This window comes from Eleginops maclovinus, chromosome 13, assembly GCF_036324505.1.
Source record: "Eleginops maclovinus isolate JMC-PN-2008 ecotype Puerto Natales chromosome 13, JC_Emac_rtc_rv5, whole genome shotgun sequence".
Lineage (NCBI taxonomy): Eukaryota > Metazoa > Chordata > Actinopteri > Perciformes > Eleginopidae > Eleginops > Eleginops maclovinus.
In genome coordinates, this window is record NC_086361.1 from 20,087,331 (window position 1) to 20,106,262 (window position 18,932).

Genomic DNA, 18,932 nt, shown 5'->3' on the forward strand with positions numbered 1-18,932 from the left:
TAAACTCTTAGTATTTTACTTTTTTGCGTTGAATTATAAAAGATTCAAGAAACTTCATAGCCTTAGGGTTAGGGTGAGGGTCCCCCCCTGCACTTGTTCTATTAGATCTTTCATTGATTTTCTACTTAAAATACTTGGGATTCGAGAAGCCCTAGCGACCCTAGTGGAGTTAAAGACCCTCATGTTGGGAATCAGTGTTGCCTTGCTTGTAACAAGTCACACCTTGTTACAAACAAACAAGACAGCAGTAGGCAAGTTACACCTGTGATCTGCAGTTAGTGTTTTTATCAATGGAATAAATAGATAACAGCTTCTACAGAAGATGATATACGCACTATGGATAAGTACCGCATACAACCCCACTACAAAATAATCAAAACTGTTCCTTTAAAACCTGAATATAACTCTCAGGGTGTGGAGACCAATAAAGAGGATTAAAAGGATTGATTATGGGACTTACATTCACCCGGTGGCCAGTAACACAACTGAAAGGGTATATAAAGAACATTCACCTCATTTAGAAAAATCAACTACTAGAATAATAATAACATTTATGCGTTTAGTTTAAAGAAATGTGTAAATGTAGTCCATATTTTCACTGTCAATTCAGAAACACACAGCCTGACTGGCAGTTTTAAAATGTTTATTAAAAAATAAAATAGAAAAAAATATATTTACATACAAATGTCAAAAAAACAACCCAAAAAAAAAAGAAGAAAGAACAACCACAAGCTGAGCAGGGGGTCCCTCTGTCCACCGGTAGCTTAGTGTGCATTCAGAGGGCCACTGCTCACAGGAATCAGCCAGGACAAAGAGGGGCTGCCGCTTCTCTCTAAAACAGCAGCCGCCAGTTTAAAATCCCTCATGGTTTTGCAACGAGGGCTCTTATATCACTGCATCTACATGTTCATGTGTACGCTGAAATCTCAGCGGCCCCGGCTGTCTCTCTGACGCTTTGTTTTCCCGCCAATCTGGAGAATCAGAGCACAACCGAAACCACTGAGACTTCAATCGGTACAGACTTCTTCGGATACTGCATGTCAAGTCTTTTCTGTGGAGATGCTGGCAACCAACCAGTCAACTATCAACTTTTACCAATTCCATTGTCAGCCTCTTAACCAACGGTCGTTCATATCTCTAAAAAGCTAACATGGCCGACAGGGATGCAGTTTAAAACTACATCCAATTTGTTTATGGGGGGGTAGGATTTTATGTAACTGAGTATTCATGCACCAAAGGGCGGATGGAAGCTGTTAGAGGTGATGGTTAGCTCATCATCCGCGGTCAAATCAGGAAACCTTCATCTGAGAAATGATGCCAGGTGCGGTTCTGACTGAGTTGCCATGGTTTTAAAAAGAAGAGGTAAACATAAATATTCTAACAGCACTGGAGAATTGTTTTTGGACACTCTCTGAAGTGCACCTGCAGAGTGCAAGTCGCTCTCTGGGCGCTCCCGCTCATGAGCAGTCTGATTTTTAAAAATGAATAAAGTCATGAGTCTCGATACTTCCTCACACACGTTTCACTTTGTCACGCACGACACAGACCACTGACATTTACATCCCCATTCCTTACATTAGACTGATAGATGTAGAAAACTAGACTTTGAAACATAGCGGGACCTTGATTCAAGACAACGGGGGGGGGAGGGGGAGAAAGATGCCATGGCTTACGAGTCTTGACAGTCAGTAACACGAGTCCAACAAGCAGTGTTTGTCATATGGAGAAAAAAAAGAGACAAAAATGGAGAGACAAGACAATAATTAGAATAATCCACTTGCATAGTAATAACACCAGTGTGTGTGCCGTGTTCGGGGCGAGTCACAGCCTTCGACAGTCCTGCCTGCGAGTGTGTGTCTCACATGAAACGACGAACACACACTCCAAGTAAACACAAAGAAAGGCATTGCAAACAATTAGCGGAAGTACCTGGCAATTGAATATACAGGAGATTCCTGAATGGAATCAAAATAAAATTCCCTTTCACTAGGGTCATTGGTTCAGGAAGACACCCCCTCCCTCCATCTCCTTTGTCCGGGAGCATGAAGGGGAAAACCTTATCGCTGAGCATCTAAGTGTTGGTCTGCACTCTTTTACAGCTGCGGACAAGAGCCTAGCGCTCCAACAACCAGGTCCCTTCGACCGGAGAGACTACGAGGATTTCTCTGAGGCCCTGTTTCCCTAATCTTCAAATTCAAGTCAGATAAGCTGTTGCTTTCTTGGCCACAACCCGTCATAAAGAGAGACGAGCACAAATAGGACATGTTTAACCGAACAGGCTCTTCCCGTTCCCTTAAAAATCTCCTCCGTTTGAGTGAAAGATGGCCACGCTTACGGAGAGATAAAAAAACAAACAATCTCAAGGTGGCACCGCTAGATCTGCTCTTCTAGGCCAAAACAGAATGACACCCTCTCCTCTTGTTTCTCAGGATTTCCCAGGGTGCAATTTTCCATCCCTTCACTTCCCTCCAGGATGCCTTAGACCAGGGGTGTCCAAACTTTTTTCACCGAGGGCCACATACAGAAAAAGAGCTGGGCCACTTATAAAGGTGAATATTGCCTCATAAGTTAGGTTACAGATTAGCAAAACAGATCAAATGTAGGCGAATAATGCCCGATACTTTCAAATGGTTTAAGGAAAAAACTGCCTACATCCCATCTCTCTTAAGGGTTTCATTAATTGTGTTGGCAGCTCATTCCTTAAAACAGAAGCATCAGATTGTTTATAATAAGAGTAAATATGAAGGTTAGATTTCAAGCTTGTTATGGAAGTTATTGGGCTTTTTTTTTTTATCAACTACAATGTTTTACATTCTAAATGACTGGATTTATTTGAAATTGGGCTCATTAATATATGTAAACATATATTTGAGAAGTACAATATAAGACAAGCTGAAGTTTAAAGTATGGGCCATATTGCATTATACTTTTAGAATTTGCTGAGGGCCGATTCAAAATGGCCTGCGTGCCGCATTTGGCCCCCGGGTTGTAGTTTGGACACCCCTGCCTTAGATCAACTGGGCTGAGGAACAAAACTTCCAGGAGGAATTCCTTGTTAACCTCGCCCATTTTTCACAAGACAGACGAAGGAAAGTGGAGGGAATATCGAGGAAAGAGAGAAGAGAAGGAGGAGGGGGTGGGGGTCTGAACGGGGGTCCGTCTCAACCTGACAGACAGCACACACACACTCACACATACATAAACAACTATGGTACACACTTGCACACACACTCCAGAGATGCTGCCTCAGGAAAGGATTCGTAAACAAAATTTAAAACTCTACAAAAATAAAACAACTGTATAAAAATGCCTTTACATATACACACACAAATTAAATAAGCATTTACTTTAGTTTCCGAAAGAAACATAACATTATTGCACAAATGAAAAGTTTGTTCTTAAGAGTATAAACTGTAAAAAAAAAGAACATTAAAAAAGGAACACTGAACCAGAGGCAGACGAGGTCAGGTGAACTTGGCAACGGCGTCACCACCAAGTCAGTCGAAAACAAAACAACAACAACAGTGAGAGACCTGAAACCGAGATGGGGAGGAATACTGAAAGGAACATAATACTGAGAACTCAAAGGGAGTCATGCAGGGATGGAAAGGTAGGGATTTTAGGAAGAAGATGCTGAGGGGCTGTCGTTCTGTGTCGCGGCAGCCCGGAAACTGCTGGTCCTCGGTCCTCCTCAGAGACTGACGGAGGGTGTGGGGGGGGGGGTTTGCATCCAGAGAAATAGGGGGCAGACGTGGGGGAGGAAGAGGAGTGGTTTCTATCTGCTGAGGCTGACTGGTAGGCTGTCCCTCTTCCTGCGCCGCCACGTGTTGCGGTGGTACTGTGTGTGAGAGTGAGTGTGTGTGTGTCCGCGGTTAATCAGCACGGGGTTGTTGACCAGCGGCGGGTTGTGGAAGCCCTTCACGTTGAACTTCACGCCATTCTGAGGAAACGGGGGGAGAGAAGAAGAGAGAAAATATGTAAATAAGTCTCTTTACTGATGAGCACAGGCAAGGAAATTAATTTGTTGTTATTTTTTTTATTTAAAATGCTATGATTGAAGTAGGTTTTGCTTGAATTTTCAAAAATGAGTCATAATTTCATATATTATTTTTGACAGTCCCATATCGACAGATCAATTATGACAATTTTACATGAGAAAAATCACACAGAAAATATGAAATGGAGAGTGTGTGTGTGTGTGTGGGGCATCCGGCACCTACCTTGTGTGTGTGGCTGGAGTGGGGGCTGGACAGAGGCTGGGGGCTGGAGGGGGCGGGGGCATGACCGTGGGCTGGGGGGGGCATGTGGAAGAAGTGGGGGAGCCCGGTGTCTATACACACCTGTCTGCCAGGTATGGAGTGCATGGCTAGACCACCGGGCAGCGAGACGCGAGCCTGGAGGACAAAGGGGGGGGGGGGGGGGGGATTCGTTAAACATCAAATTAAAAGAACTTTCCAAGACCAATTCTTCAAATTTGAACAGTAACGCAGCACCGTTTGAGATACTTCTCAAGGTTAATAAATAGTACCTCACTATGATACTGAGAACAGTCATTAGGTCTGAAACTGTGGAACCACTTCCCAATAAGACTCCCGTTATAAAGGATCCATAAAGGGTTTATAATTAGGTTGTAAACACTTTATTAATCATTGGGAACCTATTTATAAACCAGTTCTAACATGGTTTTCATACCTCAACACAGGCTCACTATTTGGCAAGATGACTAAGCCTTATATTGGCTACCTAGCTTACTTCTGGCAAGAAACATCAATATGGATTTGGGGGGGGCTGTTTATCTCTTGTCATACAAAAGCTTATTAATGGTTTATAAAGTGTTCACAACCTTACTGTAAAGTGGTGCCGAAACCGTTTAGATACATGTATCTTCAAACTGCTTAAACCTGATCCAAACAACAACCACTATTTCTTGTTCCTTATTCTCATCCATGGTCTAAGATTAGTTTCACCCTAGGTGCCTGTAGCATATCCAGCGTGCCTACCTGTGAGCCTGGATGCAGGATGAGGTGGTGGTGCCCCCCCATGCCGTGTTTGCCTAGGCTGAGGCCCGGGGGCAGAGCTAGACCCAGAGGCGGGAAAGACGGGAACGGTGGCATGGTGGGCGGAGGGACGGGACACGGCAGCGCTGAATCCGAGTCCTTTCAAATGACAGATATGAGATAATGAGCGAGGATAGGTCACTAGCACGTCTCGTTTAAATACCACAATATAATTTGATCCAAATGGGACCAGTTTCTGTTTGCTGGGCTGGAGAGAATACAACAGCTGCATGTAGCTTCATCCGGCGGGTGGCAGTGATTCTACATTATGATGGATGCTAAGTGACTAATCACATCACATTGTAGTTGTGTATATCATACAGAGAGGTGTTATTCAGCCACTTGTTAACAACCATTGTTTTTCAGACACATATCTCTAGAAAAATCACCAGTGGGGGGGGGGGGGGGGGGGGGGCACTGCTGATGTATTTAATGTCGTAGAACAAAACGTGATCTGTCTTTTTAATTTGTGTCAACCACAGACCTTATTTCAAGCTATTTTCCAAAATCCTACAGAGAAATCCCATTGACTCTGAGACGAGAGAACGGGAAGTGGTGAAATGCTAACCCACTTCCGGGTTTTAGGACTCGTTCCTGCACCACTCTATTGTATCGCAAGGTGTGTTAAGACCAAGCGAGAAGCACATTTTTCAGAAGGAGCACAAAGACAATGTAGAGACTCCCAAAAACATGACATGACTAGAATTTGTGGGTGCAAAAAGCTTCTTTTAGGGTCTAAACACATCTTGACGGGCATCGAGTGCCTCTACAGTGTGTCTGTCTTACGTTGTCTGATCCCGACAGCGAGGAGACGGAGAGGCAGAGGAGTGCTGCTGGGGGCTGGAGATGGACATGGGGGAGTCTGCGCTGTGGGGAGAGGCGGAATCCCTTTGCTGCTCCTCCAGCCCGACACCCCCACCCAGCACGCAGGGCTCCGGCTCCTTGGGAGGGGAAACTGCAAAGAAACAAACAAGACATTTAACACATTATACAGAAAACGTTTTTGGGGTAACATTTATGACCTCTGAGGGGTCGTACCTCTGTTGTCTGTCCGTGCCAGATCCCGCCCCCCCCACTTCTTAATGATCCATTCCCTGTAGTCGATCACTTCCTGGGTCAACCGGATGATCCTTCCCATGGTGCTGCAGAAGGACAAAGAGAGGGGTTTTAAAATAAACCACAACTTTTATCCACGGTATCTTTCTTTAAACTGCAGAACGGATTGAGTAGAAACCTTTCGGAGTCTTTGTTGGGATAGGAGCGAGCGAGCGGGGTCACGGCGTGATTCAGGACAGTGTAGGCGTAGTCGAACACCTGCTTGACGTGCATGGCACCATAGGAACCCCTCCCCACATCATTGCCTACATGGAGCAAAAAACACAGTAGTTATTACTTAGAGGAGGAGAAACAAGATGTCTGTGTGCCATTCAAGCTTTCATTTAAGCTTTTACTTAAACTCTACGCTTGCTGTTAAAAATGACTCACTTGTTGATAGAATTTAAATAATGTAGTTCATTTACGCAGTGTTCCTATAAATTGGAGCCTTAGATCAAACTTCTAAAGCGATCCAGGGACATTAAAGCCATTACGCACATTTGTTTAAAAGGTTATTATAGCATAGGGTCGTTTATTTAAAAACAATAACATCCAGGAGCTGTCTGTGTGTTCTTTTAGCCAGTTTACTCTGTGCATTTTCTCAAAACTACCACCAGGTGTCCCCCAAATGAATTTTCAAATCCTGATATATTGTATAGAATGATATGAACACTGGAGCACATATAGGTCAGTATTTATCAGTGAATGTAGAAGCGGCAGGTTAATATACGCAGTGCATGTACCCACACTGCTTTAGATTTCTACAGGGGAACTGAATCTCTATAAAAAAGGTCCATCTTTTCATCAGGATTCAAACAACTAACTAAATAAACCTAACATGGCCCTGTTTGATACTCAGTTTTAACTCTTTGGTTGCAATAAAGGTGTTTTTTTAAGTGTTTAAACCAGTTTTGTTACAATGCAGCCATCAATAAAGGTCATTTTAAGCCTCACTTCAAATTTTAACTACTTCAATATCATCCTGAATGACTTCTGAGAATTTGTTGGAGGTATTTCTTGTGATACACACCTGGGAGCAGCGGGTCCTCTATGCAGAGCATGGACGGCCTGTAGCCGTTGGTCATGGACTTCATGATCTCCTCTTTGGCTAGGTACCCGCCTCCGTTTTTGATGCGAATCCCTGTTTTCAAGTAGTTGAAGTGGCGGCCGTACAACTCGAAGAACTCGATCAGCAGCACGCCCAAATTCTCATTGGGGTTTCTGGCGTCGATGCGTGGATGGAGCTGAAAGGGAGAATTGATTAGCATGGATTTAAAACAAGAATTACAACGCATTAGTAATGATCATTATTGATGTCTGTCAGCACTGGATGTGTGGGAAGCTGAGTACTTATACTAATTCTCCTATGAATGATACTATCAGTATTTGTGTTGCTCCATTTCGGGGTTCACCCTTCCCTGTAGTGTGTTCTATAGATTTGTGTGCATGTAAATGTTCTGCAAAGGCTCTGTGTTCCCTCCAGAGGCAGTTTCTCTCCCACACACTCTCAATGGTCCTGCCACCACATCCTGCACTGGACTACTTTCTGCCCCTGTATCTTTCAGGGACGTGTCAGCATCTTCCCGTACCTGTAGGAAGCTGATGACCATGAGGATGAGGCTGTACGAGCTGATTCCCCCGGTGAAGACTTCGTTTAGATCCCGCTGCAGCAGGAACTGCTTCAGGACAAAGATCAGGTAAGGCAGCACGGGATACATCTAAGGGAGGAAGAACAGTCAGGTATGAGAACTGTCAAACTCTGGATTAGGGAACGGGAAGAGGGGCTGACAGAGAATACTAAAGCGTATATTTGACCCCGGTTCCAGTTGTAGTGAATGAGGAGAAGTGTGTGAGTCTGGTAAGTTGTTAAGAATTCAATGAGCTGCAGATAGGACGAGACTTTATTCAGCAAGTAGTTCACATATTGTAAAATAGCCCTGCTTTACTTTGTAATTGAGCATTTGTACTTTTACTTAAGTTAAGGTCTGAGTCCTTCTTCCAATACAGTACTACTTTATATACCAGCACTACCTGCATCCTCCAGAGTGGAAATGCTGTGTAGCTCTATACATGAGTCATGTTTTCACAATAACTGTGACTAATAATAATAATATGTGTAATGTTTAATCCCTATTTGATTTTCTTTCAGTAAGCTTTAATCCTGCCAAACCAGTGAAAATCCCTGCTGAAACCACAGTTTTCCTTGAATCCACACTGATCTCACTCTTGTTTTTAAAACAGCTGACTTGTCATTTTACAATGGATGTGATTTATACATCGGAACACTCCTACCATCGCTGAACTACTCCTTCTAGCTTCTACAGGATCAAACGTTCTACACAAATGTGTTAAATGAGGCTTCCGGGAGCCTCTGACTTAATAACGTGCTGAACCCCCTTGAGGACCTGGGAATGGGAATTACAAAAATGCTCCTTCTCCAATTGAAAAGTGAGCATGACCTTCTGGCAGTGTGTGTGTGTCTGTGTGTGTATCTGTGCCAATGGAGCAGCGGGGCTTGGTCGACTTCTCGAATATGCTTTTAGAGACGTGATACTGGGAGATAGACTCCAACTGGCTGCGTGGGAATCTGACATACGAGGATTAACTCTGAGCTGCCCTCTCAATGACAAGTCAGTCACACCCATGCATTAGCAACATCAACTATCCCTGGGTTGATGCCGAGCGTGGATGTGAACAGCAGGCTTTCCAACTCAGACCTGCACTCGCAGAGGAGCATAATACATAAAGAAACAACAACAACAAAAGGGGGGAAAAGATCCAAAAAGCTGAAAGCTGGCTGGAACGTCAGCTCCTGGAATTCCTCTGGTGCATTAGCTACTACAACCGTGACTGAAGCGAGCACAGATCCACCTTCAGCAGGAATTTAGTTAGAGCCACAGGGAGGAGCTCACCTACGCCGGGTGGGTTTTGGCAGCGTATGTTTTTCAGTTTAAGTGGAGATTATTCTGAGCATGGTTGCTGGGGTCCGTTCCAGCTTCACTTTGGAAATGAAATGTGCCAACACCAGATTGAAGTGTAATGCTTTAAAATGCTGTCTGATTCATGGGGAACTTCCACAGTTCTGCATTTAAACCCCACTGTAAAAATAGAAATGATGTGACTCCTCTGGTGGTTTTTATTTAAATAAGTCTACATCACCATTTCCTCTTACATATGTTTTTGCTGCTTGTATTGTGCCTGATTTCCTGCAGTCAGTGAAGACTTCATCTGGTTTTAAAATGCAATGGACTTCTGTGCGTCATTTCCTGCCTCCTGGTCTGATTTGATTATCAAATATCACCACGATAACCCCTGCACCTGTGAGCTGTACCTCCAGGCGATAAATGAACGGCTCACCTTGACATAATCTTTAATGAAGCTCGCCGCCTTGACGCCCGTCTCCACATTGAAGCTGATGTCCACCTTCACCTCTGTCTCCTGGTCGGTCAGCTTGATGATTGGCACCTGAAGGCAGAAACGGTGACATGCATTAGCAAACAGTCTCTGTGTGATCGGGGGGGGGGGGGAGGGAACATGTTTAAAAGGACAGCCTTGAGGACGCAAATGCTAATCCAAAAAAATGTAAAATACAGCCATTAGCTACTCATTATCATGTCAGCAGAGACAGCATGGAAGCAAGCCGTGGTTAGCTTGGTGGTGTGCACACGCCACATGATGATGGTGTGTGTTTAGCAGCATAACTTGGGATTTTACTTTAAATAGAAACACTACAAATAACACGGCAGCTAACAGTGGAGTATTGTTGACATGAGGGTGAGGGGTTTACATTTGTGTTGAACTACTATCTATTGTCATATTATTGTGTGTAGTTTTTAAGGTTTAAACACTATTCAAGTTATGTTTACCCAAAGATGTCAAAGCTGTTATCATCACATCTGGAGTGTGGCTTTGAAAGCATTCTTCTTTTTTTACATAACTGGTGTCTTCCCCTCATGTCACTTTGTGTAATTGTCAGCTGTTGACCCAAATTAGTTTATTATTGTACGTTTAATCATGATTATTTAATGCTTATCTAGCTGTAGTCAGATAGATAGATACACACCGGGAGACAAATGATGAACAGGGCCATTTCGTTTTAAATATTAAAGGATTTTTAGTTTACATGAGTGATTGTGTAGATGGCACAACACACTATGTTAGGGAATAAATTCAAATCCATGCATTTTCTTTACATTAAAAACTTAACAGTTTAAAATCTATCATTTTGTGCAAACCCTGTGAACGGTGTATTGACAGTCCACTGGCAGAGTGTGCCACTTATCATGCAAACAGATGGAAGACTCTAATTAAGTCTCTTCTTTTCCTCCTCATTTTTCCATGGACATTAAATAGGAATGGAGCCAAATCTTTATACATCTAAGTGACCGTTTGAAGTCCAGAGGAACTTTTCTAGGGATGTTGTAACTCCTGCCAAATTTGGGTTTGGCTGGGTTTGTTACAATTGGACCAGGATTCATTGTGACTGTGATATTCTTTTATTTACTGGGAAGAATAAAACCAGAACCAGTGCACATGGGACATTAAATCGCCATTTAATCAAATTCCGGACTGTGTTTGATGCATATCTGTGCGGTTTTATTAAGGGACTCAATCTGAAGACAGCAAAGTGCTCTGGTTACTCACCGTAGCTTTGTCCAGCACTTTAATGGAGAAAGGTTCGGCCACATTATGTTTGCGAAGAGCTTGTTCCAGTTCTTGCAGCGGGGGTCGATCCCACTTCCCAAACACCACCAGGTCAATGTCACTGAGGGGAAAAGCAGTCTGAATGTTAAAAGTACTGAACACATCAGGTATAAAACATTTTAGGTAATTAAAAATGATGTACATGAGGTTCTTACCTGGTCGGAAGGTACAGCCCTGTGCTGAAGCTACCAAATATCTGGACCTGGGAAAAAAAAAGGTTAAGAAAAACATTTTAAAACATGATCAAACTTCAGGAACATTTGAGGAAACACACACAAAGGAAACTAAAAACGCACTGGCATTTCATAGCCTTTCTTATCACAATCTAAATATAATGAGTTTGGCTTTGATTTGACAGCACAGATACTGTATCGTACAATAGCTCATTTGTCGAGATGATTTATGAATCCAACTCAAACTAACAGCAACTAGGTATTTCCACATTCCACTTTAGAGACAGCCTACGCTAACAAGTGGAGTAAACTGCCAAATTAAGTAAACAACAGGTAAGGGGGGAAAATGCAATGTTTGGGCGCTGCATGCGAACGCTCTCCAAAAGGAAGCCGAGTTCTTTCCCTTTCCGTCTGGTACATACGACAAGGCAATGGCACAAAGACAGGCCAGGATTAATAGGCTGAAATGAAAAGGGAGGCTGGTACAAATCAGGGGCTTGATCCATTTACCTGACAGTCAGGCTCACAGAGGAAGAGGGGCAGAGTGGCAGCCAACAAATCAGCACTGCACGTATCTCACATGATTAAGTAATGAAGGGGGCATTACGTCAACACGACGGCCCTGCACTACACAACCTGCCGCAGGACCCTCCATCACTTACTCTGAACATGCAACATGAGAAACTGACTTATAATTACTTTTGATTAAATAACTTCTACTGGATATTTTGCATTTCAAAACGGCAGTTAGCATTAGCATATCTCCCAAAATGTAAACTGAATAAAAACAAGGAACACGTTGGTGTTATCTTGAACAAACACTCTCAAGTTTAAAAGAGTGTTAAATCACACACACTCAACAAAGAGCTAGAAGCAATCTGAGATCACAGTTAGTGTGTGTGCCAATAAGTCCTCCTCTAAGAATGGGCTGCATGATTTAAGAGACTGCTCTCTAAGATATTAAAAATTTGAAAGGGGGGGAATTGATCCTGATAAACAGAGCAAATGTGTGTGTGCGTTTATGCGTGCGTGTGTCTTACGTCTGCAGTGGGCCACAGCTCCTTGATGACCATCTCTATCCGCTTCACCACCTCCTTCCTCATAGCTGCTTCCTCTGGGCGAGGAGACATGAAGTTGTAGAAGTCAATCACCTCCTCGTGGAGTCTGGGAAGAAAGGAGGAAGAAAGGTAACGGTTATTCCCCACAGTAATGCTAGGCTATGCTGTGCTACATACTCTAGTATGCTAAGGAGTCTTGCTCAGGGGTATTTCATATTACTAATGTATGAACAGCTACCAACCAAATGACTATAGGTTCTAAAAACGTACTATATTATACCGTAACTGGCTATAAATCTTTCCAGATGGCCCAAGATTAGCTTCCTTGTTTTCACTGTGCCGGTTAACCCAAATGATGCCAGAGCCAGGGAAGCTATCAGAGTCAAAATAGTTTCTTAACAATCACAAGCAAGTTCTTGTATTTCTAAAGATGCCATATCCTTTGAGTCAAAGCATTTCTCTTTAACCTAGAAAACTAGTCTTATTAAGACCACAAACTATAACCACTAGCCCATAAACAAGGCTGAACATAAATGGTCATGGTAAAAAGGGAGGAAGAATCTTATCCCACTATCAGTGAAGGCATATCTTCTTCATCAAGCTAGAGTACAACACACCTTTAAGGTTTTCAGAGGAAGGGGGAGAAGGTAAAACAATGAGGGCCATATCAGCCATAGCATGCCGGAGGTCCCAGGCCTCATTGTGCTGATATTGTTTTGAGGGGGGTGCATATAATGTAAAGATTTCCAACCAGTCAAATGCCTCCGAACAGTGGAACTCTGTTCAACCCTGTGGCCATTCATTTTTTTCTAGGAATGCATGCCATGATGTCAGTGTGAAATACAGAACAGGGAGACTGTCACAATCAATTACCAGCGCCTGGAGGAAACGCAGTCCGCCCTTGTGCCCACTCTTTGGGGAATCTCTCTGCCAGCAGGCCTGGGCGTATCCATGCCAATAGTCCAGTGATGACAGACGGCATGCTGCTTGTTGGGCCCCCCACAGCCAAAATAAGAACTGCTGCTAAAGCTACCCCTTACAAACTAGTGAGTCATCTCCTCTCCTCAATTTTAGGGTCCGGTTTTAAAGAAATCAATTACGTAAAACAATTTTTCCTAACCTAATCCCGGATCATTGCAATTTCATACATAACTACACTCTTAATTCAGACATTTAAGAGCAAATCCCTCTATGTAGGACTTCAAAGGGTACCCCGAAGGGAAACTACTGCAAGTGCACAAGCCAAAACTTGCATCAGAAAACTTGCACAAACACCCAAAGAAAATGCCATGTGTTTTCTTTTTACAGCAGGACAATACATGAAGTAATATCTTTCATTTTCAGCGAATTTAGGAGTTGGGGTTATTAGAATACTAAGTATCAAGCAGTACGAGTGCTTTCATGACAAACACCAATTCCTTGTACAAAAAATTCCCAGCTGGGTGCAACCAGCCATTACAAATATCACAAGGTCATGCAACACATCTAGAAGTTCCGTGGTCATCTCTATTGGGGGAAAGCGTTTGCAAGAGCAAAATAACTACCCTTAGAACAGTAAAATAAAAAGGTTTACTATATATTTAATAGCACAACTCTTACTACATTAACAATGTAGGACTTATGCATTTATACTACACCCACTGATCATTCATAATTACCCCAATAGAAAAAAGTTTGATGCAACTTAAGATGTATCACCCAAGTGAAACCTGTACTAGAGTTAATATGTACTAAAGCACTGTTCCAATAAATTGTTATTTTTTCCCCTTTAACAAAACATATATTTAAATTAGGCCGTATTCTGTCTGTTGTTTTATTTATTTGAACAAGGACCATGCATACTAACACATTAATCTCAGATTTATTCCAGATTTTTGATGTGTTGATTAAGTCTTGTTAAGTGAAAGCTACATGAAAAATAACCTGGAATAAGAGTTCACTTTGACTGCATTCAACTTGTATGTTACAACTATTCAGTACTTAATTGAATGGGGTCTTTAAGATGTACATAACTTAACTTACTGAAAAACTGTTTTACTCCTCTAAAGTGTGACGAAATTGTGGAAAAGGCTGGAAAATACAATATACCAGATCATCTTTTAAATATAACGTGTTTTTCTAAGTTTCTTGAGTAGGCAAAACTATTTGTTTTATGATTAATAAATTAGAAACAGTACAGGCACATGGGAGACTGCCTGGGGCTGAATGAACTGCTTGTTACCTCACCAAACATTACACAAGTTGAGGGTTATCCAACCCCTTTAGTTGTAGTATTGTGTAATGACACCAGTATCAACTGTTCTTTTTAAAGTAAGGTTGGTTGTATTTGGTCAACTTGAAAGTTGGTTAAATTTTTACTTAAATTGCTAGCAGCGGTGTTAAGTAACTCATTACATTTTATTTTATGTGACTTTGTACTTCATCCAACATTACAAAAGAGTGTTATCCAACACCTTTAACTAACACAGGCTTGCTGAAGTATTCTTTTTTAACAACACCAGTTTCATTTGCTTGTTTCTTAACAGTATGTATTCCACTGTACAGTATTTAATTTAATATTCTGTTGTTTGTCTTACTCCAGTTACATATAGAATCCTGCAGGTACTTGGTCACTTACAACATTATCTGCAACATTTAACTTTTTGTAATTGATTTGACATGTACATAGTTCACTTCTCCTGCATCATTTGCACACTGGTCATGAAACAGACCTTGCACTATTTTATATGTACTGTTTCTTCGTGGACTATTTCCATTATTGAAATGTGTTATATGTACATATATATATTTATATTGTGTTGCATTGTTGGAGGATTCTGAGACTTAAGATGTTAATTGCCATGACTTTTGTGCATATTACAATAAAGCTTTTGAATTTCAAAATAATGTTGAGACAAAAGAGATAACCGTTAGCTAACGATAGCCACATCAGGCTAACAGACCGACTCAAGAGCAACATATCCGGTTAAAACCTTCTAAATAAATCACCCTTAAGATAAAACATTTAAATGAATAGTGTTGATGTAATGAACGGCATTATTATAAACTTCCACACAACATATGCCTTTTAATCGCACCTCTCGGCAGTTCGTTGTAATGTTGTGATTTTTTTAACGGCTAAATTCAAACTTCAAATAGAAAATCATTGCACTTCCGGTTTAGTTGGTTCATTCTAACGGTAGCTTTTCAGCTATGAAGCTAACAGCTCAACTCCAGTTTAAACTGCAATGTCGTAGAAACCATTAACTGCGTTTGCAAATAAGTATCTTTATTAAGTTTTATGTACATTAACATTTTACATGTATTTATTAAGAATTGTCAAGCAGCTTTTAACAAATTAAACCAAAAGACACATTTATGTACTCTAATATGTTATTTATGTCACATAGCTATTTTAAACTGCTGCTACATTTTATTTTAGCCATGGTTGTGTACTTATTTGTCTTTATTTATTTGATTACTAATGTGTGCTTTTCTTTATTAAATATTTTAATCATAACTTGCCTTTTTTTACCTGCTATGCCACTTTTGAAATGTCCCCGCTGCGTGATTAATACATTTCTGGAGAAATCTCTGATCATGATTCTGTACATTTAACCCCTTTAAACCCCAAGCAGTGATCACTTACCCCAGGACCCCAGGGTTGTACTTCCTCGTCTTCCATGGCGTCCAAGAAGTGCACGTATAATTGCCATTAGTGCAGTTTGAAAGCAAGTAATTCATCCCATAAGTGCTCGCTTTGTTTTCACTTTTCCTCCGGCCCGGATGGTGGTTGTGTGTGGGGTTTTCAGGTACGGAGGGGTGAACCTGATGGCGCTTCATGCAAAGCTGCTGGAAAGCCGGGTGCTGATAGACATTATTATCCATGCCGTGGAGGAGGAGATTGGCACCCCCGACGTTTTTATTTGTATTATTAATATTGCCTGTTACATTTCCACCCATAGTCCTCTCACAGCTGGAAGGGGTACGGGATTCCTGCGAGGAGGTGGTGGATGAGATTCCCGTTTTCTGGAGCAAGGATTTCCCCTCTGGTTCAGTGCCGGAGAAAGAGTTCTCGTTGGACAGCCTTATATCCAGGGAGGAAATCGCAGTACTAGTGATGCTGTGATGGCTGCTGCTGCTGCTCTTGCTCGATGCCACATTTTTTAAACCCCCCAACGTACCGTATTTCACACACTGGTTGTAGTTCTGGTGCTGGGCGGATGAGAGTGTCCGTGCTCCCTGAGAGGTCTCCCAGACGTGCATCCATAAGGCGTTCGCAGGTCCTTTCTGTTCGGGCTGAATCCAAGCTACCCTCGGATCCATTCAACTTCTTTTTCTCCCCCCCCCCCCAGTTACTACCACACACAAGCCCCGTTTTAAAATCTGCTCCCCTGGTGTCCTTTCCAAATGTCACTGCTCTGTGCCGGATAACGAAAAGAGAATTTAAAAATTAAAACCTAAGTGATAAACTGTCCCATTTACACACCGCTAGCTGCTGAGGGAAAAAAATGCAAGCCGTTTCCTACGGGAATTCAATATGGCGTATTCTCTTCAAATCCACGCGCATGCGCTGTACCGTGGGTTTCTTAAACGATGACTGCGCCCCCCACACACGCCCACTCCTCCATCTCTCTCCGGCCGGGTGATGAATTACACAGCGTTCATATTTTCATTTGTATTCGATAAATATTTAATTGAAAAACAAGTAATTAAATCCAAGGTAAATCGTAACTGTATATGGTCCTTGATGTCCGATGGCTCTTGCAGAACAGCAGTCTTATCCATTGAATTGAAATAGCATTATTGGCATGACCATAATGACATATAGTGTTACAATTTACAAATGACAACATCAATATACTTTTGAACATGAAACCAAATGATAAACTGCCTATATAATTACCAATTCCTTTTAAATATAAGTAAATGCTTTTCTTATAACATAAAGCTTTATTTGACTTTTATTACTTACTTGAAATACAAGTTATTGCAGAAGGTCCATTATTGCAAGCTAATGTACACATTTTAAAATATATATATTACACTATATGTATGTGTTCAGTGGATTGGTTTATTAGAGAGTACTCTAACTTATATTGAATATTTTATAATGTATTGATACTTGTCACTTTTTACTTAGAATATGTTTATGATTATTTAAATTATGAGTCTTTATCTTTATTTTATTCTATATTTTTAAGTCATTTTGTAATTATTGTAGATTGACTGTCAAAATGCTAAAATAATTTCCCAACTTGGGATGAATAAAGTATCTATCTTGTACACTCTTATCAATTCAATTCAGTTAGCTTTATTGGCATGAACATATGTTTATGTTTACATACATTTTGATCAAAAGCAATGATACCTTTTTTACCATGAACTTGAACATTTACAGTTATTTTAATTATCTAGGGGTGGATTCATGGGGCATACCCCTTCAATAAGAGGCAGAGCAGTGGCTGAATCATGCATGAATTACATATATAAGTTAACATCCAGCATCCGATGTTGAAATGTTTGCACAGATTTACATTAAAAAAGAACATTTAAGACATTTATGGGCATGCGTGCATTTCAGGGCCATTTTGGACCTTGAGGCAATACAGTATGTCTGCCCAGATAAGCCACAAAGGAAGAGTCAACTTCATCTGTCTTTGTTAAATTAACATTTCAAATGTTTGACAAATTAGAAAAACATAACACTTTGACAAATTGCAATTAACATCAGACAGAGAAGGAGATCACATTGTGTTATCATCTCAAAAACGTGCCATAATCGCAACCTCTGGCCCTCCAAATGCCGCTCACATACGTTTAAACTGCAGAAAACTCATCATTCAACAGGAAAATCACAGTCCTTTTCACTGTGTAATGGCAAATGGAGATCAGGATCTTTTCCCTTCTTTTATTATTTGAGATGCACTCTGCAGACCATGAATCCAAACGCTCCTTTTCAAGGGGCAATGCACAGCAGGTGGGGTTGATCATCCCAGGCCCTGTATGTCTCCCAGCTCCAGTAACAGCCATCTCGCAGCCCATTAAGCTCGCTGATGAAGCTGAGGCAGGCTGGATAACCAGCACCTTCTGGGATGTGTGTGCATGTAAAAGAAGAAGAGTGAGGGAGAGAGCGCCTTGCATAATGCCCGCCCCCAACTCATGCTACTCACGTGCAGCATGTGACACAGTAAAGGAAAACCCCCCAGAGCTAACTGTGTGCCAGCGAAGATATGTAGCTCTCTGACTGTATGCATACACACAGCTGCTCACAGCCCACTGTACGGCCATAAAAATCTAAGCTCTACTTTCTATCTCCCCCTATCTTACAGTGTGTGAACCACAGGCGTTTGAGTGATTCACCATGAGTGAATAGGTTATTCCTCTCATCTCTCATGTCACAGACTCGGCTCGAGCCAAACGACTGTGTGCCAGTGTGTGCGTGCGATTTCAAGGCTGGTTTGCCTCATTGTCAGCTTTTATGGGATTACCACATTGGTGACGACTGGACCATGGCTGACAGATGCCTCACACAGACCCACACACACACATATATATATATATATATATATATACACACAGACAGAGGCAGGGTTGGAGAACTGTATGCTCTCAGGCATAACAGTAAAATCAGATAATATTAAGGGAGCAGGCAGTAGTCAGAGACTGCATGTGGCTTGAATAATAATGAGGCCGCAGCACGTTCCAGATATTTAACCCACATTAGTGGGAGGCTGCATTTACACTGTTGTATCAACAGCTATTTCACATTTTTACACATGCACATATCGCCTGCGGTGGGTCAGTCGCATTGTGGCATTTCACACAGCATTATAATGGGCCAAGCAAATATGCTCCAACTGCAA

General features: G+C 41.7%; 1 protein-coding gene across 1 annotated transcript; it reads right to left on the reverse strand.

Moving 5' to 3' along the window:
* Positions 1 to 626: 626 nt before the first annotated feature.
* tent4a (terminal nucleotidyltransferase 4A) lies at positions 627 to 16,604 on the reverse strand. Its single transcript, XM_063900107.1, is given in 14 exon segments — positions 627 to 3,940; positions 4,221 to 4,394; positions 5,001 to 5,156; positions 5,844 to 5,875; positions 5,878 to 6,012; positions 6,096 to 6,199; positions 6,292 to 6,418; positions 7,183 to 7,396; positions 7,742 to 7,870; positions 9,510 to 9,617; positions 10,797 to 10,917; positions 11,012 to 11,058; positions 12,070 to 12,193; positions 15,716 to 16,604. Coding segments are annotated over 14 exon segments (2,313 nt in total). The 5' UTR covers positions 16,393 to 16,604; the 3' UTR covers positions 627 to 3,775.
* Between the last annotated feature and the right edge of the window lie 2,328 nt (positions 16,605 to 18,932).